The 25,317-nt window shown below is 45.0% G+C and overlaps 5 protein-coding genes across 7 annotated transcripts; 3 read left to right on the top strand and 2 right to left on the bottom strand.

The window, feature by feature from the left end:
* The first annotated feature begins 1,868 nt into the window (after positions 1-1,868).
* Positions 1,869-6,176, top strand: LOC101777495 (GTPase-activating protein gyp1). Its single transcript, XM_004954324.3, has 10 exons — positions 1,869-2,253; positions 2,597-2,729; positions 2,806-2,989; positions 3,583-3,653; positions 3,740-3,877; positions 3,968-4,059; positions 4,788-5,059; positions 5,311-5,396; positions 5,481-5,582; positions 5,694-6,176. Exons 1-10 carry the CDS (start codon positions 2,159-2,161, stop codon positions 5,853-5,855), a joined length of 1,335 nt encoding a protein of 444 aa, XP_004954381.1. The 5' UTR covers positions 1,869-2,158; the 3' UTR covers positions 5,856-6,176.
* A 1,853-nt stretch (positions 6,177-8,029) lies between these two features.
* LOC101776797 (auxin-responsive protein IAA10) lies at positions 8,030-10,497 on the top strand. Of its 3 annotated transcripts, none has more exons than XM_004954322.3 (5): positions 8,032-8,513; positions 9,015-9,310; positions 9,660-9,762; positions 9,874-9,938; positions 10,155-10,497. In XM_004954322.3, the coding sequence occupies exons 1-5, from the start codon at positions 8,149-8,151 to the stop codon at positions 10,208-10,210; spliced, it is 885 nt and encodes a 294-aa protein (XP_004954379.1). In that variant the 5' UTR covers positions 8,032-8,148; the 3' UTR covers positions 10,211-10,497. The 3 variants fall into 3 exon arrangements, with proteins under 3 accessions (XP_022681752.1, XP_004954379.1, XP_004954380.1); XM_004954323.3 differs by having other exon boundaries at positions 8,034-8,513; positions 9,018-9,310; XM_022826017.1 differs by lacking the exon at positions 10,155-10,497 and having other exon boundaries at positions 8,030-8,513; positions 9,874-9,943.
* Positions 10,498-10,947: 450 nt separating this feature from the next.
* LOC101776396 (probable voltage-gated potassium channel subunit beta) lies at positions 10,948-15,054 on the bottom strand. Its single transcript, XM_004954321.4, has 4 exons — positions 14,336-15,054; positions 12,188-12,331; positions 11,509-11,673; positions 10,948-11,402 (listed from the first exon to the last, which is right to left on the bottom strand). The coding sequence occupies exons 1-4, from the start codon at positions 14,897-14,899 to the stop codon at positions 11,289-11,291; spliced, it is 987 nt and encodes a 328-aa protein (XP_004954378.1). The 5' UTR covers positions 14,900-15,054; the 3' UTR covers positions 10,948-11,288.
* Positions 15,055-16,537: 1,483 nt separating this feature from the next.
* On the top strand, positions 16,538-22,592 carry LOC101775991 (actin-related protein 2/3 complex subunit 1B). Its single transcript, XM_004954320.4, has 15 exons — positions 16,538-16,780; positions 17,915-18,000; positions 18,096-18,172; positions 18,278-18,372; positions 18,864-18,933; positions 19,152-19,221; positions 19,464-19,537; positions 19,625-19,667; positions 20,097-20,178; positions 20,301-20,389; positions 20,479-20,564; positions 20,880-20,940; positions 21,787-21,893; positions 21,983-22,041; positions 22,135-22,592. Exons 1-15 carry the CDS (start codon positions 16,702-16,704, stop codon positions 22,191-22,193), a joined length of 1,137 nt encoding a protein of 378 aa, XP_004954377.1. The 5' UTR covers positions 16,538-16,701; the 3' UTR covers positions 22,194-22,592.
* A 321-nt stretch (positions 22,593-22,913) lies between these two features.
* LOC111258172 lies at positions 22,914-24,789 on the bottom strand. The gene is made up of 2 exons (XM_022829010.1): positions 24,131-24,789; positions 22,914-23,811 (listed from the first exon to the last, which is right to left on the bottom strand). The coding sequence occupies exons 1-2, from the start codon at positions 24,732-24,734 to the stop codon at positions 23,087-23,089; spliced, it is 1,329 nt and encodes a 442-aa protein (XP_022684745.1). The 5' UTR covers positions 24,735-24,789; the 3' UTR covers positions 22,914-23,086.
* Positions 24,790-25,317: the final 528 nt, after the last annotated feature.

Raw genomic sequence — 25,317 nt, 5'->3', positions numbered from 1 at the left:
AAAGATAGACCATTCCTGACATGGCCCCGTCATTTACCGTAAATTTTGATCGGTCCAAAGCTGCAAAGTACTACTGGTTAGCTAGCAGACAAAGTACTCCTTTTTTGGACTAAACATGGTACTAAAGTGCTTTTCGAAAAGAAAAAAAATGGTAGTAGAGTCCTACTCCAATATCTTGACATAAGTTGCTCCTCAGTTTAACAAATTGCCATTATGAGGGCGAGTGGCATACAGGTGGTCATTCTCACTCTCAGATGTCTGCATTGAAATGGCAAAAAAAAAAAGTTATTAGATCATCTGCTCTGTAGACTGTAGTAGCTGTCTAGAGTTTAATCTGCTAGTGGGTCGGCTTGCTCATGGATCTCCTGATTCCTGAACAGTTTAATTAATCTGCTGTTTAGAGTTAGCAACGAGATGATTCTGCATTTCAAACGAAGTAAATGACCCTAAAGAGGAGTAGCGAAGCAGAAGCACACGGCCACACGCAGCGACGACTCTTCACTAGCACGTTCCGTTTGCACCACCATCGTGAATTCGTCTCGTTTTTTTTGTTCTGAACTATTTTTTATAATCATTCAGCCTTCATGCAAAGATATGCAACTATTTTTTACAGTCATTCAGCCTTTAGAATTCATCTGTTTTGTTCCTGCTCATTCACCCAACAAGTGTGGCACTGCATCAGCTTATCCCTTGGACTGATCGATCAGACTGCATCTCAAGTATGCAAACAGTTGATTGGTGGCTGGAGAAAAGAGCAGGACTAAACAAATTGCAAAGGAGAGGTCTGGATTCAGCCTTCATGCTTGTGTCTTGGAGGCTCTGGAAGGAGAAGCCAGCCGGAGAACTCAGCAGCTCAGGTTTCAGCTCTGATCTTTGAGGAAGGCCAACTATGGATACAAGCCGGGGCAACACACCTGGTCACCATTGGTTGGCCAACGGCATCAGCAACTGGGACTGGACATGATAGGCCTTAGCTCAGGTTGTTTTCTTTTGCCGTATAGTTGCGTAAGTTTGTTGTAACACGTGTGCGTGCGCCCGGTGAATGGCCCGCGTCGAAAATTTTCAATTATCTTCGTAATGTAATGGTACGTAGCTCTCCTGCGTATTCTCAAAATGTTTTTTATAATCATTAAAAAAAATCCTCACATAAATTTGATTAAACCGCTGATGCGCGGCTAGCTGGTTTGGAGCTAGGCTCTTTACTACCAGTAGATCCTTGAGGATCCTGGCATCCGAAGTAGATGACATGGTGAGAGAAAAGTGGCGGACATCATTTCTATAGTTGAGCTTCACATTCACATGAGAGGAGTATGCCACATGAAGGTTTGGTGTCGGAGATTTAAACATAACGTTAGTTTTGAACTGAGAAGAGATTGATTAACTCTACAATACAATATAATTAGCAATAATTTATTTGTAGATTCTATTTCCTAGTCTCCTGTACTTGAAGCCTCTTAGGCCATTCTCAATGAGGGTTTCGTGGATAATAAATAGCCTGTCACATAGATAATTTTGATCTCATGGCACACTATTTATGAAGTGAGAGGAGAAAGTGGTTTCACGGGGATGAAACCATATGTACACTATTTCCAAGATCTTTGTATCTTGCATGTAGCTTGGGAAACAATAAAAGATGAAACTATACACTATGTGAGCTATTTCATCCATGAATTAAATATATTTTTATTTATGTGGTACTATTTCTATATAAGTATGAAACATTACATTGAGAATTGGCGCAGTGGATACATAGACAGGTAACAAAATTCTCCGCGTAGGCCCCAAAGCTAACCACGTACAATGAACGCGAGAGGCGTAAAGCATGAATTACGCTTTCGTTGCTGCGATGTGAAGATTCCTGGCAAGGCGCTTTCAGTTGCATTCCCATGGATCCCCAATTCCTTCTGCTTCCTCTCCACACCATAGATCGGTGACCGAACCGGTTGCTTCGCAGCAGATCGAGCGGACGGCGGCCAGCCAGCCAGGCAGGCGGCAGGCGCAGCAGCGGCGAGTGCACGGGCGGCAACGCCGTGGATCTCGGCGATGCTTTGCGGGCTTGCGTGAAGAGAGTGCGCAACAAGCTCAGGCTTCCGATTCCCTGCGCTTGGGCCTGAGCTCGGTTGCCTTGCCTGAGTCAGGCAGCCCCGGACCGGCGGCGATGAGCGGCAGCGGCGGAGGAGTCGGCGGCGGTGCCGGCGGGAGCCCCAACAACAAGGAGTGGCGCTTCAACCAGACGCTCCGCAACGTGCAAGGGTAAGCCGGGTCTTTCCTCCCTCGCGCGAGCCTTTCTCCATCATCGATCTGAATCCTGCGAAATGAGACTCGTGCATACGGCTATAGCTTTTCTCAGTGTCAGTACACTAGTTAAGTCCCTAGGCTGCATATCCCGAAGAAATGCTCTTGATCTGTCTCTTTATCTATATACCACGGGTATTCAATTTGAGAACTCTGTGACCCAAAAGTAACCAAATGGCACTTTTGTAACCTATACTCAGTGTTCTCATTAGACATATTTGTTACAGTTGCTAGGCACTGTATGCCCTATGTTCTTGTATCATTACAAACGATTTTTGGTCGTTTTGCCACACTCTGTCAGAATGCTCAAAGGACGTAGCTTTCCTGGGAAGGTTTTGCTAACTCGGCGATCTGAGCCTCTTTCCCCTCCTGATTATTCTCCACGCTTTGAGAATGAGCATGATGAAGATGAGCGCAAGGAAGGTTCACAGGAGGTAATATGCTAGTAGTTTGACTGTTTTTGACATGCAAAGAAGATGTATTGTAACTGATGGAGTTGACATTGTGCAGGGAGAAGGCCAAGCATCTGGAAACTCATTTGACAATGCAAGTGCAAAGAAATCAAATCCTCTGTCAACAAGTAGCTCAAATTCATTACCAGATGCCCAAGGGCTAGTTTCTGGGGCTAGAGCTACAGATTCTGCAAGAATTGATAAGTTCACAAAGGAACTCTCTAGGCCAGCTGTTATATTAGGTATGCAGATTATTCTTTGTACTATATTATTTTGAATTCATCACCATTTTTGCGGGAATTAGTTTGATCTCAGAAGTAAACATTACAGTAATTTTCTTATATTAGGCATGGCTGATCACCTCTAGTTTTTTCTATTTGGATGCTTTTGCATTATTGTGTTTAGGAAGACAAAGATAAAAAAATACTAAAAGTTATGTACAATGATAATCTGATAAGTGGTTATTCCTTGTATTTTACAGAAGCTATGTTTTTCGCTTCAGTTTATCGATTAAGCTTGCTTTTGTTGATGATATAAAGTTACTTCCAATACAATGAAAACTAGCATTTCAGAGTATCTGATTCTTCTTATACCCACAAACTAAGAAGTCATAGTGTGGCCATCTTTTTTTTTGTATGTGTGTGTAATCCTTGCTGCCTTTTATCTACTTTTTTTCTGCCCCCTCGTTCTTTCTATCTCAGGTCAGAGTTGATAAATCATAAAGCCTATTTTGGGCTTTTTTTTCTTTGAAAAAACTTTAAAATTTAATATATTTTGGTTCTTCAAGATTATCTAGAGTTCAGCTGACAGCTGCAATCTATCCTCCATTATGTAGATAAATTGCGTGAATTATCTTGGAGCGGTGTCCCCCCATATATGCGGCCTAATGTATGGAGGCTTCTTTTGGTGAGTAGACATGCTTCACGTAAAGATCGCAGAACTTCTTTCGAATGTTCTGTTCCAATTTTTGAATTTAATATAGCTGGCTACAGGGATATGCGCCACCTAATAAAGATAGACGAGAAGGTGTTCTAACAAGAAAAAGACTAGAGTATGTGGAATGTGTTTCTCAATACTACGATATCCCGGATAGTGAACGCTCAGATGAAGAAATTACTATGCTTCGTCAGGTAACATTTTTTGGCTTACAACTTATCGACTCATTCCCTCACCCTATTTTCTCAAAATCAATTGTCTTACAATCACCTGTTGGCCTGCAGATTGCAGTTGACTGCCCAAGAACTGTACCTGATGTTACCTTTTTTCAGAATCCTCAAATTCAGAAATCTCTCGAGCGCATTTTATATACATGGTAAGGTGTGAGCTTGGCTGGCTTGTTTTCTTTCTTTCTTCCTTTTTTGGTGGTGGTGTTGGGTTCATCAACAGAAAAATATATCTTATTTCCAATTTTGATGCACTATTTTCCTCCTGACGTCAGCCTGCTGTATGCAAATATGCTTGTTTCCGGTGTGGATAATACTACATTTGTGAAATTCTTCTTTACCCATTGCGACTCTATATCTTCTGTGGGAAAACTTGGATAAATGGATGAATTTTGCACTAAACTTGCTCTTATATTTATTCCTTTAGTTTGCTTGGCATGAATTGAGTCTTTATCTTGACATCTTGATGTATGGATCTTAATGCTGAACACTTTCCTTTTGCACTAGCATGATTGCTTGTTTCCTTTGAAATAGATTCTCTGTCTCACCTACATGTACACCAATTCTGTCAGCACCAATGACTTCTCCGTCTTTTCATACTTTCATATATTTCGTCTATGTGCTAGTATGTCTCCTATATTTAGTGCACTCTCTATTTACATTTAGATGTATTGTTCTTAATTCGAAGTTTGTTTTCTTGATTTGGCAGTAACATGGTTCCTTTAGTCCAAATTATCATCCACATGCAGGCCCGTTCTGTTAGTGCAAACATGACTTTTACTAATATTTTTTGACTGTTGGCGTTGTCATTCGTATTTAATACAACCAGGGTTGTGTTAATTTGCTTATCTCCATTGTTCTGATGTGGGGTTTTCAGGGCTATTCGTCACCCAGCAAGCGGCTACGTCCAAGGAATAAATGACCTTGTCACGCCATTCTTGATCGTGTTCTTATCAGAGCACCTAGAGGGCAACATGGACGGTTGGTCGATGGACAATCTTTCAGCACAGGACATTTCTAACATAGAAGCAGACTGCTATTGGTGTCTCTCGAAGTTTCTTGATGGAATGCAGGATCATTACACCTTTGCACAACCAGGAATTCAGCGTCTTGTTTTTAGATTGAAGGAACTAGTTCGTCGTATAGATGGTAATGTTCCACTGATTCTCATGTTTTGCCACTTCTGGTTCCACGATGTGGCAGACAAATTTCACTTTTCAACCCATATGTAATGGCCCTTCCGGCTAAAGTAATTGTGACAGAATAATGGAAACTGGGCCCTTTTGTGGAGATAAATAATGTATATACTTGTAGAAACATCATTTTGAAAGTGCCTAGTCAATGATTGGAAAAACACTTATCCTTGACCTCATAATTTTTTGTTGTATCATTGTATGCAGAACCTGTATCCAAGCACATTGAAGAGCAAGGACTAGAGTTTCTTCAATTTGCCTTCCGTTGGTTCAACTGCCTCCTGATACGGGAGGTTTGTTCCTGCTACACTTGATGACTTGATTTTGTATTTCACATACATGTAAAAAGGTTGCCGACCTGTCACATATCCATGTAGATACCTTTTCATCTTGTCACGCGCCTTTGGGATACATATCTTGCTGAAGGAGATTATCTGCCAGATTTTCTTGTGTACATATCGGCTAGCTTTTTGTTAACTGTAAGTCACCTTTGAAATATGTTTATGTGTTTTTATTACACCAACAGCAATCTCTGTCATGCTTGCCAGAATTTCGAGTTTCTGATAGTTTGAAACCCTTTCCCCCCTCAGTGGTCAGACAAACTGCAGAAACTGGATTTTCAAGAAATGGTAATGTTTCTTCAGCACCTTCCCACAAGGACCTGGGCGCACCACGAGCTTGAGATGGTCCTCTCCAGGGCTTTCATGTGGCACACGATGTTCAAGAGCTCTCCCAGTCACCTTGCCGGCTAGGAACTTGTTCATGGTGCCTGTAAGCAGCAACAGGCCAGAGCCACATTCTAGTCTCATGTTCCTCCCTTGGAGTTGTCATATGTCATAGTGCTTTTGGATCTGTTTTTGTTCAGCACATGATATTGATTGTATTGCTCTGATTTGTATATTTTACCAAGGAATCAAGATCTGTAATGAAAATCGGAGAAGAATAGTAGCCATTGTATTGTTTGCCACTTTGGTGGCTTGAGGCGTGTACTCAAAAGTTCTCTTCCCTCTCTAGTACTTGCCTGATAGGCTGATACACACACAGTTATTCCAACAAGATGAGATGCTTCTTCCTGTTTGGCGGCCACCTACTTGTAGCTTCTGGGATACTGTATCCCCTCTTTTGCTGGTATCATATTCGGGTTGATCTGAGCCAGAATGCTTGGGTGGATTTGGAAATTGCGTTTCCCTTTCAGTACCCACCCAAGTCAGATAACCTAAAACCTAAGCTGTTCCTGCTATCGCTAGGGGATTGAGCTGGATCATGGAAGCTTATCGACTGCCAAGGGGGATGTTTTCGAAATTTGATGAAGTTTTAAACCACTGTCAAGTCACTGCGAGTACTGAGCAGCTATAAGATTGGCAGTGAAGTAGTGGTAGCTGCTAGCTCTCTGCTGGTCAAAAGGTGACGCACTACTGGTATGCAGGAACTTGAAATGATACTTGGTACATTGGGGTGCATAAACAAATTACAGAAAGGGGGATGATTATGCAGGACATGATGTCCCTGATGCGGATCTTGGGCGCCATCATCGCGTATCGCGGCGCATTTGCATTTGCATTTGCGTTTCTATTGGTTGGTGGGCCTGCTCCCTTGCGGAGAGACACAGAGCCGGACGGAGGTGTCGAGTGCTACTTGCAGCCTTGCACTCACCAATCTCTTTCTACCCTTTATATTTATAAATAAAAAAAATATATTTCCTACTCTTGTTTTTTTAAAAAATCTCTCTTTCCTACTAGTAGTGTATTGGCACTACTGGTATGCACGAACGCGGTTGGTTGGGCAGCGGCGACGGTAGGAATGGGTTGATGGTTAAGGGCAGGCAGAGGAGAGAAAGAAATCGGAAATGGTGGTGGGGACGAGTAGGAGAGGTAAGGCTGTCGGGCCGTGTCGGCTTGTCGGGGCGGGGCCCTGGTTCGCTCGCTTTCCCTCTTCCAGTTCCGCTACACGTACACCCCTGCTTGTCTACTGGCTGTTGCAACAGTCAAAGTCAGCACACAACAAAGCATGCACTCTGCTCCAGATGGACACGTGAGCTGAGGTGAGGGGGGCTCGGCTCACGTGATGGAGAGCTTTCCCGGCCTTTTCTCCGTCCCTCTTCCCATTTCCGCTCCCTTGTCTTTTGCATTTTCTACACCCAACAAAAGCTACCCCGCCGGGGCCCCACCACGCAACGGGCAACGAGGATCAAAAGAGGCCCCCCACGAAATGCTTTGCCTACCCTCTCCTCCTCCCCCCACTACGCGCGCCTTGGACCAGCTTTAGCTGGTCTTGTACATGAAACTTGCTACCGTGCATGTTGTGATGTAACCTGATTGTAATCTCAAGTGCTAATTTTGACACGATTTTCATACATTCCTCTACCTATTAGCACGTGCTACAATCCAATCTTCCTTCTTGTCCTTTTTGCAATGAAATCGAAGTGGGAGTATACCCTGGAACTCTAAAAAAATAACTTATATGCAAGACACCTCGTAAAATGATTGCTGATAGTTTCTCTTGAACCCCAAGCATCCTTTTGCCTATCATTGTTTTTATAGTGCATCCTGAATGCCCAACGCTATTTCTCCTCAGTTTTAATGCTTTTCCACGCATTGGCGAGTTTTCTATGTGACCACTAAAAAGTCCATGTAACCAAAATGAAGCTACCGATATCATTATCGTGCCAAAAGAGTGTAAAACTATTATGCAGATAACATCTTTTGCATAAGAAAAATACGGTTTATGACTTTTTTCTTTAGCTACATCTAAATACATATAGCAATTTATTGTTGGAAATGATATACTACTTGATAAATCCAACAAGTGGTACATTAGACAAGTGGCCGCTGGTGCTCCTAGCAATTAGGGGCTAACCCGGCACTGCAGGGCCCACGAGTCAGGATTGCAGGAGGCGAAAGCTTCCTATGCTGCCCTGCACGCATACCCAGAACTCAGCTCAGCTCAGATAATAGTAACAGCTCCTTTCCTCCCTCTCGAGGTGTCTCTCCCAAAACACACACACACCATCGCCGCAGTCACTGAGCCAAGAACAAGAGCAGCGCGATGCGAGGAGGAGCGGGGCCCACGGTGGCGTTCATCGCCGGCGACCCGCCTCCGGATGCGGCGGCGGCGGAGGAGGTGGAGGAGAACTCTGGCGGCGAGGAGGAGGAGGAGCAGGAGGACGACGAGCTGGAGCTGGGGCTCTGCCTAGGCTCCAAGAAGCAGCAGCAGCAGCAGACCCCGTCGCCGGCGCCGTGCCGGATCCTGACGGCCAGGGACCTGCAGCCGGGAGCCCTGTCTCCGGACTCCTCCGTGTCGTCCTCCTCCCCTGCCGCAGGGGCGGCGGCGGCCAGCAAGAGGGCCAAGGCGGATGCGGCGCCCAACGCCACCACCTCGCCGGGGACGGTCGCCTCTGGCCACCCGCAGAGGTGAGCAGCAAGAACAGCTCTTCTGCATCTATGCAGAACAACGGCTGCGAGCATGCACTTTCTCTTTCAAGGGAAAAAGTTGGAATCTCTATAAGTGCCTACTTGTTCTGCTTCTTGTTAGGATCGTAGGACGGTAGGAGGAGGCGTCACCGTGCATTTACACCTAATTCGTCCCTTCAGAAATAAACCTTCTTTCTTGTTTATGCACACAACTCCTATAGTTAATTTTTTTCCTGCCAAAGCTACCTAATTTGCATCGTTTCCATTATTGAAAGTTCCTTTTTTTTTAAAAAAAACATGAGCATCCTGCAAAACTCGAGGGAGAATATAAAGGAGACTTTTGTTGGTTGCATTGCCCTTCAGATCTGCTGCAATCATCAAAATTTTCTTGACAAGAAAACAGTATCCTAATATTTTGTCTGAAACAAGGAATATTTCCTTCCTTGCCGAGCTGCCCAAATCAGCTTCAACTAATCTGAACTGCATTTTCCGATTTGGTAGCAGCTTTGGAGTGGTGGGATGGCCACCCATAAGAACTTTCAGGATGAACAACCTATTCAACCAGGCCAAAGAAAATGCTTCAGAGGCTGGCACCAAGAAGGCTGCCGATGAATCAGGCATGCAGAAAGACAAGGAGAGCGAGAAGAAAGGACGGGTCGTCGGTTGGGTGAAGGTGAACATGGATGGAGATATTATCGGAAGGAAGGTGGATCTCAATGCCCATCGCTCATATAAGACCCTTGCCTCAGCACTTGAGCTCATGTTCATGAAGCCGTCCATCGGTCTCTGCACTTCTAGTATGTCATACTCTGATCCTTTACTTTATCTATCATAGTCTAGTGTGTATTCTGATCATGTCAACCTATATGCCGTCGATCTCTTTTTTCTTTTTCTGACAACCATCACTAAGAAGTGTAGTATTGCTTGCAAATGGTAACGTTACAATGAATCAGAAACTCTTAAGTACTATTCAATTGATTTGTCAATTCATCGATCTACAGCATTGGGGTCCATATATGGTGGGCTGTATACTCAAAATTATACTTAAGAAGTGACACTATTCTAAATGTGGCTTCATAAGCTTTTGAGAATGCCTTTTCTGCACTCATTCCTGAACCTGATTTGAATTGATCATGACATTATCAGGTAGTGCAAAGTCTCTGAATCTATTGGACAGCTCATCGGAATATCAGCTCACCTATGAGGACCGGGATGGGGACTGGATGCTCGTTGGAGATGTTCCCTGGGAGTAAGTCCCCTACACTATGTTAGAAATAAGTTAAAAACTATATTGTAATGTTAACTGTTCTCAAAGTGTCTTTAAATAGCTCTTTCAGAGGCTTATTGTTCTCCTCTTCAGGATGTTTGTAGGTTCAGTGAAGAGGCTCAAGATCATGAGGACCTCAGATGCCAACAACGGTCTTGGTTAGATTCTTGTCTTTCTTCTTCAGCCCAAACAGTAGTAAACATCTGGCAGGAATCTAGTTAAATGGATTGTTGTTTGTATTTCCCAGTTAGTTGAATCTGGAGGTTTAAGGCATTCTGGTTATCTACTGTTTTATAGCACCGTAATCAGACAAGATTTATGCACTTGGGTTCTACCTTGTTTTGATGCCAAAATTTCCAATCATTGTACTGCAGGTCCACGATTCCAAGGCGTTCACAGAAGTGCAGCTTGCACAAGAGGCAGAGCTTGAAAACTGCCGATGGGGCGTTGTTGCTGGAGAGCTATACCGCTGGTGAAGCTTGAAATGTGTCTGATATCACATAAGAGCAGTCCGAATCCTTGGCATAGTTGTGGGAATTACTTGTGTCTAGTGGAAATAGTAAAAGCTGTGAAAGCCTCTGCTGTCTCTTGTGTTATGTTCTATTTTCAATTGCCCTTTCGCGCCTTCTTTGAGCTCTTCTCATTCATGGCTATGAGCATCTACTCCGTCTCTTTTGCCCACACTGTCTTTATCCAAAGTGTCGGTTGTTTCTGTTCTGTTCTGCTGTTTCATATTTGCGTTCGTATCCGATTCTCAATCGCAGCGCCGAACAGTATTGTGCAAGTTATTGTGGTCTCTCATTCCAACTACCGGGGGAGACAAAATGTGAAGTGAAAGCGCCATTTGCGCGCCTCTTGAAAGCTCCTTCGAGGCTGCTGTTGATAGCTCACTATGCTGCTGCTGTTCGTGGCTGTGCGGTGCCTGAGCGTGCCTCTGAACCTACCTTGCGAATGGACAAATGCGATCGCACATTTGAACAGCAGCCTGAAAGCTACTCCGTACGTTGCCTCTGCAGGCGCAGCAGCAGCACGCCGATGGGAATGAAAAGAATCTCCTTTGAGCCGGTACTGCCCTTTTTCCCTCCAGAAGATTGGACAGGAAATTCCTGCAACTGCAAGCAACAGAATGAGCTGATACAACAGAGGATCACACTCCAGAAATCTTGCAGCACAACCAGCAGTTAAGGATCATACAGAGTCCTCGATAAATTTCGCAAGCAACAACGATGCCGGTGGGAATGGTCCAAGCTGAACATGGCATACCAGGAATCGGAATAGATGCCACCGGGAAATGCAGAATACACACAGGACAAACTGCTGTCTGTGACCACAAAGTGGTCACCACATGGGAAATGTTTGGAACACAGCACCACGACAGGGACACCGAGAATACACAAAAGCATGCATATAGTTCCATGACATCAAACGCTGGTGAGGTAGCATGGCCTAAACTCAATCAGATGAATGCCGAATCCCTCCCTGGCACTCATTCTGCAGTCTGTACCACTTCACCTGTATGACTCGGTGCGTTTCGGCCTGCTTTGGACCACTGCCTCAATCCTGTCGATCACCTCCGGAGTCAGCAGAGGAATAACTTCAAGAGCCTTCATGTTCTCCACAATCTGTTCATGCAGTTGCCAATGGGCCGGAGGTTAATATTACCTGTTTAGGAATGCTTGCCTAACTAAGCAAAAATTCTCTGCGGAACAGAAGTTGTGCAAAATGTACCTGGCTTTCTTTAGTGGCTCCTGTGATCACAGAAGAGACATTGGGGTTTGATGCACACCAAGCAATTGAAAGTTGAGCTAATGAAACACCAAGTTCAGCAGCAATAGGTTTTAACCCATTCACTTTCCGTAGCGTCTCATCGACCAGGGATCTGTTTGCCAAGTTCTGGAAACCCAAGGTACATGAAACGGATCAGCTATAATGAAATACTCAGAAGGCATAACAGAATACATATTAGTAAACTTAAGATAAAAGTTAATAAAGAAGAACTGAACTAGTAGCTGCTAAGGAAAAGGTTAGTTCCTGCAAAGTTATGTTACATTCAAATAATTGATTCTGCAGTGTGGCATCTGCCAACCATAAACTAACGTCTAATCATTAGCATAATTGATACACCAGTTAAGGGTTTTAGTGTTTTACGCCATGATTCAATAGCAGTGTAGTTGAAACAATGTTGGTCAATGGAAATCGGCTGTTTTGCTATTTTATTCGCTAGCACCATAGTAGCAATAGTATCCTAATGTGCTCACAGACACAGAGATAAACATATTATGAGGCTGAAGGAGCAAACCTTAAAGTTTTGGTATTAAGAATTGCTAGTAGTTAAGGGCATGAGTACTGTCTTAAGCCTCCTAAAAAAACTCTTCAAACAAAGTACTGGCTTAATATAAAAAATTACCTTGTAATTGTCTAGGGCAAACCTGCTATCAGCAGGTATGTTCCCTTTGCCATATTTTCCGGTAAGTACTCCTGAAGCCAGAGGACTCCAAGTAGTCAAACCAATGCCATAGGTGCTGTAAAGAGGTAAGAACTCGGACTCAACCTGCAGAAAAGCAGCGCTCTTTGTAAGGCAAACTGCATGCATAGGCTGATATATTTCAAACAAAAACTTTTGGAAATCATTCAAGAGTAAATGGTGTTTACTATTGAACCATGCGATCAAATAGAATATGTCCACACAAAGGAGGAGGAATATCACAGACAGAAATAAATACGGGTGCTTTTAATAGTGAAAAATGGCAGTTCCATATCAGAAAGTCTCATACTGGAAATTGACCAGCCAAACTGGTGTGAATTGCGCGATTAGGCATGCAACAAATTGTATCTGATTCACTACATAGACTAAAAATGAACTAATATTTTCACAACAATGAATGGCAAACCTGTTACTATTTCAAACTCATATTTTTTTTTATTATGCCGCTGAACTTTTTATGTAAAATGGACATGGGATTGAGCAATCCTAACAAAGTTATAAAATAATATAACTGAAGGATGAGAAGCAACAGACTTATTGCAAGTCAGATGTAGAGTACCCTACGACCGACAAACATGTAACCTACCCTAGACTCTCAAGATGCAGATTAGAAGCTCCTATAAAAGCTAGACTACATAACTTGCTGTTTCAATTTCCATCCAAACATTGCTGTTTCATTTGGAACACCATAGGTAATGTGATTTAATATCCCAGGCTTCCATGATTATTCAGGAACCAACCAAGAAAGATCCCTCCCCTGCCTGCATTCCAAGACAACTGCATCCAGTTTGGTCTGAGTACAGTTCTTTTTATCTCTGGTTACATCCATACACCACTGGCGAATCTTATGTTTTTTTTTTTGTGTAACATTATGCTGTTATTGCTGTAGCTTTAACCAAGGTGTGTTCCTGAACTTCGTAACACTTCTGCATCCCAGCTGCAACACTTAAGGCAAGAATTTAAAAAAGGAACAACAACTTGCACAGGCAATTTGCATGACTTGTATAATTTTGTTTAGTGAGCTCCTAACCTGACAACTACCAACTAATTGAATGCAACGTTGACAGCGATAGGTTGGTGCCTTCTCCTGTTTGATAGTGAGTTTAAACCATATACTAAATTGACGGCTTGATTGAAACTAAAGATCAAATTAAGTTTTTAATGTTAGCATAAAAGCATATTCCTTCCGGTCTAGCTGTCCATAACTCCATACCATGTTGTTATACCACAGCATTCATTTCATTATCAGCATTGAGCTGTCTTATATGCCTGGCATTCTACATGGTGCAAAAGCATACACGACAATGCCTGGTTGCCATCGCCGTCTAGTTTGGTAGCTACAGTATTCCTAGAGCTGTGCAGAGCTGTAGGTTCCATCAGGAAAGATTAGATTTTTAGTAGTCACACTCGGGGAAATGGATTGATAGTTATCATACTATCCGAGCTATCAGGTCGATGAGGAAGGGGATCTGTCATCTTCATCCCAACAAACCAATGCTCTCATGAGCAAACCAGGTACCTTGCTGATGGAGAGAACATACTCTGTGACCATGCGTGCATACAAAACAGAATCTATGGGGGACGCCATTCCCGTCCAACTATCTACTTTGCCTCATCAAAGAGCTGAGTAAATGCCAATAAGAACCGTTACCTAATACAAGTATGATTCCAACCCAGAGTCAAGGTACCATGATGATCTACTTTCGCAGCAGCAGTAATTGTACCGAATTCCAATTAAATCAACCAAATATCCCCTTCCCGTTTCAACAGTCCTGCGTCCCGGGACATGAAAAAAAAACATCCCTCCCAGAGGGGAGTACCACATCCAGCGAGTACGGTTAACTGAATACTATATCCATTGACCATTCTACTGGAGGAACTTATTACTCCTATTTAGGATCCCCATCAACGACCAAATCCGCAAGTACGGCTCAACAGCGCGCGACAAGTACCAATCCAAGGCGTGGAATCCACCTTGGGATTGATTGCACGGAATCCATGGCGTGAAATCCGCATTATTCGTGGATGGAATCGAGATTTCGAGGGAATGGAATGGGAGATTTGACTGACCTTGTGTCGCGAGAAGAGGTTGTACTCCGGCTGCTCGACGATGGGCCCGACGAGGTCGAGGCGGTTGGCGACCGCCCACGCCTCGGTGATCTGCTGCGCGGACCACTCGGAGGTGCCCCAGTAGAAGGCCCATCCCTGGTCGATGACCCAGTTCATGGCGCGGACGGTCTCCTCGATGGGCGTGGAGGCGTCGGGGCGGTGGCAGTAGACGACGTCGACGTAGTCCATGTCGAGGCGCTTGAGCGAGCCTTTGAGCCCCTCGACGATGTGCTTCCGCGAGAGGCCCTTGTCGTTGGGCCCCTGGCCGCCCCAGAAGAGCTTGGTGGAGATGACGACGTCGGAGCGGCGCCAGCCGAGGTCGCGGATGGCCTGGCCCATGATCTCCTCGGCGCGGCCGTTGGCGTAGACCTCGGCGTTGTCGAAGAAGTTGACGCCGGCGTCGCGGCACGCCTGCAGCAGCGCCTTGGCCTCCTTCACGTCCAGCTGGTTGCCGAAGGTGACCCAGGCGCCGTAGGAGAGTTGGCTGACGCGCAGCCCCGACCGCCCCAGGTTCTTGTACTGCATCTTGCCTGGTTCCTCGCCTCGCCCCCTCCGCCTAACCTCCTTCCCTTCCCTCTTGGCTCGCCCGCTCGTGCACCGTTCCGATCTGCGCGAGGTGGGGGGAGGAAGGAAGACGAAGAGAAGCGGAACTGAACAAGGCAAGGCAGTGGAGGTGTGTGTGTGTGGATGTGTATTTCTACTCGCTGGCCGCAACTGGCGCCACCCGCGACGGACAGGTGGACCGGGCTGTACGGGCCGCACATGCAGTGGGAGTTGGAGGAACCATGTCACGTGGGATGTGCGGTAATCTTGTGGTCCCCGTCCACCGGCGACCGCGACCTTGTGGTGCCTGACAGGTGGGGTAGGACGCCTGGTGGTGGGGTAAGCAAAGCTGGAGTGAGAAAAGGCACGCGCTCTCCTGTTTTGGCAGTTGTTCCCGGTGAGTGTGCCGCTGGCACGCGGGCCCCTCCCCCGTCCCGGGCGACAAGGAGATGGAGCCAGCGAAAAATGCGAGGCGACGCTGCGCACAACGACGTGGCCCTGGTGTTTTCTGTGTAGCATACTTCGATGCAAGTGAAGTGGATTATGTATGCAAAGCTTTTTTTTTCTTTATACATTTTGTTGCAGTGCTTTGCCAGAAATGCTAGTATGTTTTTTTTTTAACGAATCGCCAATCGTGTAACGTGTGTCCTGGCGAAACCTCGGTCCCAAGGGATCCAAAGATTCCCCCACGTCATGTGCCTGCTCATGTGTTGAACTTGTCGTGCATGTTCTCAGTGTCAGACCCGGATCTAGGCAAGTGCTCCACAGCTCTGCTCATCTTCTTGCTCGTGCTTCTCTCCCTGTGTGCGCGCACGTGAGAGAGATCCATGAAAGCCTGCAATTCAAGGTGCGCAGGCGCGCAGTACACACTCGAGAAGAAACGAACCGGATGCACCCCGGCCCAACAAAAGGGTGGCATGAACTGGACCTTCCATCTTGGCCCAAAATGGATCGGCCTTTGGGACACACCAGGCAGTCAGCCCGTGTGTGAGCGTGTAGGCTCGTCTCACTCAAGATATGTGGTCATCTTTTGCGAAAAAGCGTTCAGAGAATCTGAAAACCACAGAAAAGAAAAGCGTCCAGAGAACAAATAATAGTAGACGTGATGATGGAGAAGCTGCTATCACTCCACCGTAGCTTGCGGGACAATGATTGCAGCTATATTCCGATGGCCGGGACAAAAGAAAGTGTTTGTACAAAAGCGAAAGATGGGGATTCTTCTCCCATCTCTCACCTTTTATTTTATTTTATTTTATTTTTCTAACTTGAAATGAGCTGGGCCTGAAGCTAATGGTGATGAGCATGATTTTGCTACTGGCTATGTCAATGATGAAGACGAGATGAATGAGCAGACACATCATAGCACCATTGAAGGGCAGGTGTTGTCCGATGCCAACACCAAACAGTAACTACCCAAGGCTATCAGACAGCTTTGCCTTGTTGGGTCCACGCGGCAGCGTGTGAGGAGGAATGAGCAACAAGAGCCAGTGAGCAGACGGCAGTGGGCCCTCGCTGCTGCTATTGCCTGGTGGGCCGGTGGGCTCCGCGGGCCGTGCGTGCGTGCGCCCATCCTATCAGTCTCGCCACTTGCAAATGGAGCAAGAGGCAGCAGGCAGTGCCTAATGGCCTAGCAGCATAGTGTTGTGGAGCGAGCGTTTCCATCTCCCCTGCCTTGTCTTCCCTTCGCCTCCACTCCACCTCTCTCTCTTCTTCTCGCGTCGACCATTTCGTCCCACCAGCCTCGAGCGCCCCCCACAGGCCTCACCCCTCGCCTCGCGTCCCCGATGGCGGCGACGGCGGCGGTGGCGATCCACCAGTTCGCCGAGTGCATCACCTGCCACGCCTGGAGCCCCGACCAGTCGAGTAACGCCCCTCCCCTTCCCCCCTCCGTCTCTAGATCTCGCGCTCCACGGGCGCCATTCGGTTTCGATTCTGAATCGCCGCGGCTGGCTCTTTTCGTTGGTTGACCAGGCACGGGGGCTTCGGAATAGTGCGCGTGGGGTTCAGGATCGGATTCCTAGGGTTTCGGTTCGTGCGGGATTAGTACCTATGTCATCCGTGGGGATCAAATGCTAATTGCCATGTCTAAGGGTTGTTCCACGACCAATCAGATACCGGACTATTTTGTTGGGGGATGCTCATGGTTTTCACCATTTTTCTGTACAGCTATGTATTGCTGCCATTTGGATTTGACGTTTGGGATGTTTTCTGTTAAGCTGAACCGTATTTAAATTGTGCCTCATGACAGTTTAATAAAAATGTCAAGTTAAACGAAAATTTGATGGATTCAGTTAATGGTGATGAGACGTGTAGTGGTATACCTGAATATTGCCTCCTAGCAGTAGCTCCTGCGCTTTTGTACACTTATGAATGTGTCTTCCTCCATGGACCATCTTGGGGAATTGTCGAATTGACATGGTTATAAAGTGAAATGGACCAGTGTTTGCCATAGGCACCTTCTCAAGACACCTTTTTGTTTATTTTTGCCCTAGTATAACTCCGTTTTGCTATCCTACTACTATTGTTAATAGAGGAGCATGTGAAACCATACTACTACTACCACTAAATATGCATAGTATTTACTTTAATGCCCAAGTACTCTTTGAGAAGTGTGTGAGTTACTTGGAATGGGTGAATAAATCCTTGAATTCCTTTTTATATTAAGTATTTTCGTTATGATGTTAATAGTCTGTAGGAGTAATAGATCATGGGATTCATTATTGCGATAAATATTTACCTTGAAATGGGCAAACAAATCATAGCTTTCCACTACTGCCGAGTTGCTTTGTCATTTCTATTGTTTGTAGGAAAATGCTGCATAGTAGATGATGTGTCTGCTTGCAATTGCAAACAGCCCTGTGCAATTTAAGAAAAAAAAATTGCTTGCATTCTAATAAAGCTAAACATACATGGCATTGGCCACTTTTACCATTTTGTAATTGCACCTATCATGGAGTTTGATCTTTAATTCGACTGGGAACTTTTTCTCTCTTCCAGTGATCGCCTTTTGTCCAAACAACAATGAATTGCATATTTATAAGTTTATCAAAGACAAGTGGGAGAAACTTCATGTTCTGTCAAAGGTAAATGGTCCTGTTTATTCTCACAAGGAATCTTTTGTGCTACCTATTAGAATGCAACCCATTATCTTATTTCTGTTTATATTTATATCTTGCAGCATGATCAAATAGTTTCGGGAATAGATTGGAGTAGATCATCCAACAAAATTGTAACAGTTTCACATGATAGAAATTCGTAAGTATACACCAAAGTACAGATTTCTTGAAGTTGTGTCTTTATTCGTACTCCAACAGTTAATAAATGCATATTTATTTTTCATTTTCCTTTCATTGTCTGCAGATATGTTTGGACACAAGAAGGATCTGATTGGGTACCTACCCTTGTTATCCTAAAGTTAAACCGTGCAGCTTTATGTGTTCAATGGAGCCCGAAAGGTTAGTTTTTTATTTTCCCTTCACATTCTGTTTTACAAACTGGACATTTTCAAACCCTATTGGTGAAATGAATGGATTATCCAAGTGTAATGCTCTCCCCTTCTGTTCCACACACAATATGAGACTTTTGAAGTTCAATATTTTATTTCTTTGCAGCTTGTGCTCACCTGGTTCCTTGATAGATGATAGCTCAAAATTAAGTAATAAGCAACTGACTACTGACCTTAGTTGAGTTCTGTAATGCTAACATATTTCTCTTTCCTGTGATGCTAACATATGAAATACTTAGTTACCTTAGTTACTCATATTACCTTGGCCCTGCTTCCGCATTTTGTTGCAATACCATGCTGATCATATTGAAAGAATGTATTACTTGTAAGCTAAACATGTGATAGAAATACATTTTGAGTACGGTGCTTTGTTGTTTATTAGATTTACTTTTATGAGTGACTATTACATTTTTTCTTAGAACGCTATTGTATTGTTTGCAGAAAACAAGTTTGCTGTGGGAAGTGGCGCCAAATCTGTGTGTATTTGCTACTATGAACAAGAAAACAACTGGTATTTGTCCCCAGTTACCTACCCTTTTGATCTATCGACCATCATTTTCTAGATGACCTTAGTTTTCCATTATCTTGTGTTGTACATCCCAATTGGTGACTGATGAGCCATTGAGCATGTTTTATACTGATTAGTTCTTGCAGTTAGTGAGTTTGATGTGACATATTGGCATTCTTGATGTGTATCTTTAACTGTCTTTATCCTGTGCTGTGCTACAGGTGGATTAGCAAGGTTATCAGGAAAAGGCATGAATCTTCTGTCACTAGTATCGCTTGGCATCCAAACAATGTGAGTTTATTATTAGCATCCCCTTTAAAGTAATGAGAGTCTTCAGTAGGGAATTTATGACACGATTATTTTTGGTGTTCTCAATATGTTTTCTTTGTGGCGTATTTCTGCCATTTTTTAGAACATTTAACATCTAGGCCATAAAAATATTAGAGAATGTGATGAAGTTATTTTTGTTGTTCATGTAGACCAAGACTTTTTCCCATTGAATGTAATGTTGGTTTGGTTGCTATTGTCTTCAGATATATCTTGCAACAACGTCTACTGATGGTAAATGCAGAGTATTCTCAACTTTCATCAAGGGTGTGGATACAAGGTGGAACATGATAGCCTTACATCTACTATTAATCTAGGATCTTCAAAATGCTTTATTTGTCTCATACCTTTTTTCACTTCTGATCAGGGGATCACAATCGAGCACTTCAACTGATTCAAAATTTGGAGAGGTATTTTTTTATAAAAAATCCTTCCATTCAATATTATCCCATCTGTTGAATGTAACTATATCTCTCGCATTTGTACCTTTGCAATGTTCAGATATGTTTCCCCATTTATTTGTCGCATCACTTGCTAGGCTAATGACACACAACTGGACATCTATAACTTTTGGCAGTAGTAGCAAAATTTTCAAGTATACCGACTATTTATGCACTGTTGAAAATAAGACTTCATCTGCTCATGAGCTAAGCTAACCTTAACTTTACGCGAGTTATATTTTTGTGCGGAATGCTTCCCCAAATCCTTTCATTTGTCATAGAATTTGGGTAGATCATTATTTTTTCCATGATGAGAACAATGCTTTACATTAAATCTATTTTCTTTCCTGTGGAAGTGAGTCTATATCCTTTTAAAATTCTTCTCCTGTTTGGATGCAGCAAATTGCTCAGCTTGATCTATCATCTACTTGGACATTTGGTGTAAGGTGGTCACCAAGTGGAAAAACATTAGCCTATGCAGGTTCTTGCTCCTCTACCAGATTCTTGTTATTGAGAGTTTGTCAAATCTGCATCATTTTTCACCACACTATTTGTTATGCATAGCAACCGTGCTGTTCTGCTGACATTTAATTTGATTGCCAGGGCACAACTCCATGATTTATTTCGTTGATGAAGTTGAATCGGCTCCTGCGGCACAAAATTTGACGCTGCGAGATCTGCCTCTCCGTGATGTGGGTCAGCATTTTCCCTTCTGATACTATTTAGTTGCATGTGGTGATTTCTGAGTTTCATAATGTTGAACAACTCTTCAAACTTTCAGGTTCTTTTTGTCTCTGAACGCATGGTGATTGGTGTTGGATTTGACTGCAATCCTATGATCTTTGCTGCAGATCAGACTGGGCTTTGGTAAGTGAAGATTCATGTGGCAGCTCTTTATTCATGTGGCAGCTCTTTTCTTATATTCTTTTATTTCCTTTCCCTTTTATTCTTGATGTGCTATGAATTGAGTCATTGCTTCCTTCACAAATAATGTTAATTGCTATGGATACTTTAAGTCTGTTAATTCTTTTAGTCTCAGTAACCTGGCAAAATTCTCCATTGCTCTTTTTTGATCAAAAAAATTTCTACAGGTTTTAGCTCTGATTTTCATCCATGACCCAAGTCTTTCCGTGTTTTATGTCCATATTTCTTTTCACCATAGCTACATCTTTTGTCGTGTAGGAGTTTTGTAAGATTCTTGGATGAGAGGAAAGCTACCCCATCAACTTCAAAAGCCTCACAGGTCTACTGTTTTTTCTTCCCTATTTTTTATTTGTTTTTGTGGATGGTTATGCACATTATACCTTTGATGCTATTTTGCTACTATATGAGGGTGCTATTCTCTCCTTGTTCACCAAAAGGTTGCTTTTTCCTGCATGGGTAAGTGTTTGGCGAACCAACAATTTCCTGAATTGTGGAGTTTGGTTTGAACTTTGTCGTTCATTTGCTCATACAGAAATGTTGCAAGAGTTGCCAATGGCCAGTTTGCCTCTAGTTGCTACTTCTATATTGCAGGCCCTGCCTGCAAAAACAGTTTGGTGGGCTATCTGATTCAGGATTTCTTTTCAGTTGTAAAGTATGTCCAGACCTTTATGCTGCTGGTTCTTGGTAAGGCTTTGTTTAGATGCACCCAATCCCGGTCCAGTCCAGTGGTGGGCTGGGATTGGGCTGTTCCAAGCAGGCCCTAATGGAATTACGGAAATGGAGTTCTTTGTCAAAAAGGTTCACAAGCAATCTATTTCGTGGCTTGTAACCTATTTAGATGCCAAACCAATCTAGTTCTTTTACTGGTTAGGAAAATTGGTCCTTACTCAGCAGATAGTGACCAGTGTAAGTCCTTTTTTTTTGCACTCTGCTGTTATATCTAGCAATTACTGCTTATTTGTGTAATTTGACTTTATTGAATGCTAAACGTAGTTACATGGAGCTTTCTCAGGGCTATAAAATTTAATTTAGTAGTAGTTGACTGCAACTTGATGGCTATGTACTGCTGAAGTTCTGATCAATGACAATGACAAACTAAGTGACTGAGTTGAACTCACCAAGTCAACATCACACAAACTAATACAGAAAAAAAAATATATTTCAGCTCTCTGAAGCCCTTGGAAAGCTATATGGCCAATCAAAGCAAGGGACTAGTAGCGACACTGTTGAACCATCAAAGCCGCGAGGTGGTGCCCATGAGAATTGCATAACGTACACCCTTTAGCTCTTCATCTCTATTTTGGTACTTCCAGTGATGTGCTCTTATTTCTGACAGACTAATAATTTCTTCATATCATCAGGTGTATCGTGCCGTTGACAAAAGGAAGGGATGGTACTATAAAACGATTCAGCACATCAGGTTTATAATACTATATACATAGCTGAACTTCCCAGTTGCTTCCCAGCTCTTTGTTTGAACACGTTTTGACATTCCTCACCACATGCTTTACAGGATTGGATGGTAAGATTGTGGTATGGGATTTAGAAAACCACATCACGGTTGCAAAATAGGTGGAAGGGAGGTTTTCGTACCAATCAAATTGTATGAACTTCTGCCATTACCCATCGTAATCGGGGACCATTCTTGGCAGTGGGTCCTGCAGGTTTTCAAGATCCAGGGCCAGCCCAGGTAGATTGCTTATTTTGTTGTACCTGTACACAGAAACATTTCTTTAGCGTAGGGGCAGCTTGCATCTATCAAGTAGCTTCATTTTTGGCGAGTAATTTTGTCTTTTGAATCCGATATATTGTGTAACCTGTATAATTTTAGCTAGGTAGGCAATGACGTGGTTCGGCATTTTCGGGTGTGTTTCATTTTTGAGTGGCCTGTGTAAAATAACCACACGTGGAATTTATCCGCGGATGCTTTACTGGTACTTGTGGACATCTTGTTTGTTCTGTTGAGACGCACTTTGATTCGTTGGAACCTGCATCGTCGAAAGGCTCGCCTGGCTGTTGAAATCTGTGAACACGTATGTGTAATCCACGGTAGGAGGGGCATGAAATCAGGCCCTGCTGATATGTGGCCTGTGGGGACCGGCTCTGCTGGTGGATCCCCATACACTCGCCCTGCTTTGCCCTATAATCAGAGACATTGCACCAGGTCGGCTAGCTTTTGCTGTATGCATGATTTTCCTGCCCAGTTTTTTTAGCTATACGAAGACTGCCTGCCTATGAGCAGAGATCAAATAGCCCGTGTGCATGTCATCAATGAGCTGAAAGAAGAATTGATTGAAGAACCAACATGACGATGTGATCCAGTTTATGATTTCTCTTTTGTCCTTTTTACCAATGTTACAGCAGGCAAATTGCAATACATTTCTGAATCAACATATTCATGTGACAGTAAACATGAGTACACCGAAAAATTAATAATCGAGGTGGGGGTAACTAGCTCTCTCAGATTATATTGGGCTCTCCGAATGCCAAAGCCCCAGGAGCATCCGGTGGAAGCGGCAGAGTGGGAGTTCATAGTGGTCTCCCTGGCGCTCCACTCCGGACGAGCTCTTGTACTCCTCCTCCTCCACGATGGCGGCGCCGACCTTGCTCTTTCCACGCTGCTCCGCCTTGGCGAGCTCCATCTCGGCGTCCTTGATGAGCGAGTCCAGGTCCAGGCCCAGGTCCAGCCCGATGTCCAGGCTCACGCTCAGCCCCTTCTCGATCTCCTTGCTCCGCGCCCAGTACTTGTCCTCCAGCATCGCCAGGAACTCGTCCTCCACCTTGTCCACGTCGAACGCCGACGCCACCGAGGCGGCCTCCTCGGACAGCTCCATGAACAGGCACGGCTTCTCGTCCTCCTCGTCGGCCGACGACGACACCGCATCCGGCAGCGGCGGCCGCCTCGACCGCGACGACACCGTGCCCTTCTCCATCGTGATGAACCCCGCGCCTTCCTCGTCCACGTCCTCCGCCACGCGGAACGCCGCCGCCCCGCCGGCGCCATCGCCGTCCATCTCCGCCACCGAGTTCTCGATCGTGATGAAGCCGCCGCGGTCGGAGCGGATGGACGTCGCACGGCGCGCCGATCCGGACGCCGCCGCCACCTGCCGGTTGCGGAGGCAGCTCAGGTCCGGCAGGCAGGAGGCGTACGAGCCCTTGCCCTTGTTCTTCATCTTCTCTCGTGCATGGCCTACGTGACCACGATGCAACTGATCACATCAATCACTAGGGTTTCTTTGATTTTTTTTCGTGTATATGTTCACAAGGCCATCTTTACATCAACGCCAGCCACTAACATCAAAACTAGCTACAATGTCGAGTTCTTTCTACCATGCACGAACATATAATGTGAGCACCGATCACAAACTAACTAGCTTGTTTCATCGAGAAATTAAGGTCTTGAAATTTGATGAATAAATTATTGTGTATACGAATATTGCATGTATTTGCATTGTATAGTAGAGGTAAAGAGTTTATGCATCATGATCAATAATTAAACAGTAACATACCATTCGCTCCATGGCTCTCCTCGGGCTCCATCACTCTACAGTAGATGCTGACGGTGAGCACCGCACCGGCCGCCGCCCCGCCGAGCGGGAAGCTGAGCACCTTGCCTCCGAACTTGGGGTTGAAGGTCTCCGCTGCGGCGACCTCGGTGAGGTCGACGGGGAACGCGCCGAGATCCCCGTTGGCGGGCGAGTCCAGGAGCGCGGCCCACACGGTGAAGCTCCGCAGCGTGGCGCCGCCGGCGCTGAAGTGGTGCAGGAACACCTCGTCGAACGCGGCGGCGCCCCGCGCCACCCGCGCCGGCGCCGTGTGCTCCCCCTCGCCGCCCTTGCTCCGCCACCCCACCACCACGCCGCGCCCCTCCGCCGCCGGGGGAAGGCCGGTCACGTGCTGCACCTGCAGGCACACCACGCAGCGCGCGCGCCGTGGGAGGAGGCCGCCCAGGGAGCCCAGCAGCCTGCACTTCCACTGGCCCAGCGCGCCCCGGCTCTCGCCACCACCGCGGCCGCCACCGTCCGGGGATCCCCTGGCCATGTGCAAGAGGTTCAGCTCCTCTGCCCCAAGGGAGGAGGAGCCATGGTGATGGTGCTGTGGCTTGCCTACCATCTTTGTTGTGATGGAGGAGAAGAGCTAGGCAGCTAGCTGTGGAGGAGCTAGGCGCAAATATGAGCCTAGGTAGCTCGCTAGTGTAATTAGGTGTAAAGAGGAGAGGAATATATATACACATGAAGGTACAAGGTGATGATTTGGGTAGCATGGCATGTCTCACCATGTGGCTGATGGCTGTGGTGTGGAGGCAGGATAGGGAGGGCTGCCCTAATGTGGAAAGGGGGGACCTGTGGGCTAGGGTTTTGCAACATTCTCTGCAGCTTATGTTTTACTATAACAAGAGGGGGAGTACTGATCAAGAGCTCATGCATCAAGCTTTAGAATGAAGGCATGTTAGTATGACTTGTGTGAGGGAAAAGAGAGCATGTTGGTAGATCTCTTTCACTGTCTTCCAAATGGGAACGTATCTTGTGCAAACCATCTACCCCGTGCAACCTTGAAAACTATACATCAAGATCACAAGATGCTAATCCAATGAATAAGGTTAGTGGTGGGATTATTTTGCAGTTAAGCCCCCCCACCCGCCGACCACTTTTGCATATCCAGTAAAATGTGCTTATGCCAATGTGGATGGACATGG

The sequence above is a fragment of the Setaria italica genome, chromosome I, assembly GCF_000263155.2.
Source record: "Setaria italica strain Yugu1 chromosome I, Setaria_italica_v2.0, whole genome shotgun sequence".
NCBI lineage: Eukaryota > Viridiplantae > Streptophyta > Magnoliopsida > Poales > Poaceae > Setaria > Setaria italica.
The sequence above is the reverse complement of the archived record's forward strand: the minus strand, read 5'-3'. Positions and strand labels throughout refer to the sequence as shown.

Coding starts and splice junctions, on each gene's coding strand:
- LOC101777495 (XM_004954324.3), top strand. CDS start 2,159: ATGAGCGGCAGCGGCGGAGGAGTCGGCGGCGGTGCCGGCGGGAGCCCC. Junction 2,730..2,805: donor GCAAGGAAGGTTCACAGGAG/GTAATATGCTAG, acceptor GACATTGTGCAG/GGAGAAGGCCAAGCATCTGG. Junction 5,583..5,693: donor CGGCTAGCTTTTTGTTAACT/GTAAGTCACCTT, acceptor TTCCCCCCTCAG/TGGTCAGACAAACTGCAGAA.
- LOC101776797 (XM_004954322.3), top strand. CDS start 8,149: ATGCGAGGAGGAGCGGGGCCCACGGTGGCGTTCATCGCCGGCGACCCG. Junction 8,514..9,014: donor GCCTCTGGCCACCCGCAGAG/GTGAGCAGCAAG, acceptor CCGATTTGGTAG/CAGCTTTGGAGTGGTGGGAT. Junction 9,763..9,873: donor GTTGGAGATGTTCCCTGGGA/GTAAGTCCCCTA, acceptor TCTCCTCTTCAG/GATGTTTGTAGGTTCAGTGA.
- LOC101776396 (XM_004954321.4), bottom strand. CDS start 14,899: ATGCAGTACAAGAACCTGGGGCGGTCGGGGCTGCGCGTCAGCCAACTC. Junction 12,332..14,335: donor ACCTCTTCTCGCGACACAAG/GTCAGTCAAATC, acceptor GCTTTTCTGCAG/GTTGAGTCCGAGTTCTTACC. Junction 11,403..11,508: donor GAGCCACTAAAGAAAGCCAG/GTACATTTTGCA, acceptor CTGCATGAACAG/ATTGTGGAGAACATGAAGGC.
- LOC101775991 (XM_004954320.4), top strand. CDS start 16,702: ATGGCGGCGACGGCGGCGGTGGCGATCCACCAGTTCGCCGAGTGCATC. Junction 19,222..19,463: donor TCGCTTGGCATCCAAACAAT/GTGAGTTTATTA, acceptor TATTGTCTTCAG/ATATATCTTGCAACAACGTC. Junction 20,390..20,478: donor GAGATCTGCCTCTCCGTGAT/GTGGGTCAGCAT, acceptor TCAAACTTTCAG/GTTCTTTTTGTCTCTGAACG.
- LOC111258172 (XM_022829010.1), bottom strand. CDS start 24,734: ATGGTAGGCAAGCCACAGCACCATCACCATGGCTCCTCCTCCCTTGGG. Junction 23,812..24,130: donor GGAGAGCCATGGAGCGAATG/GTATGTTACTGT, acceptor GTGGTCACGTAG/GCCATGCACGAGAGAAGATG.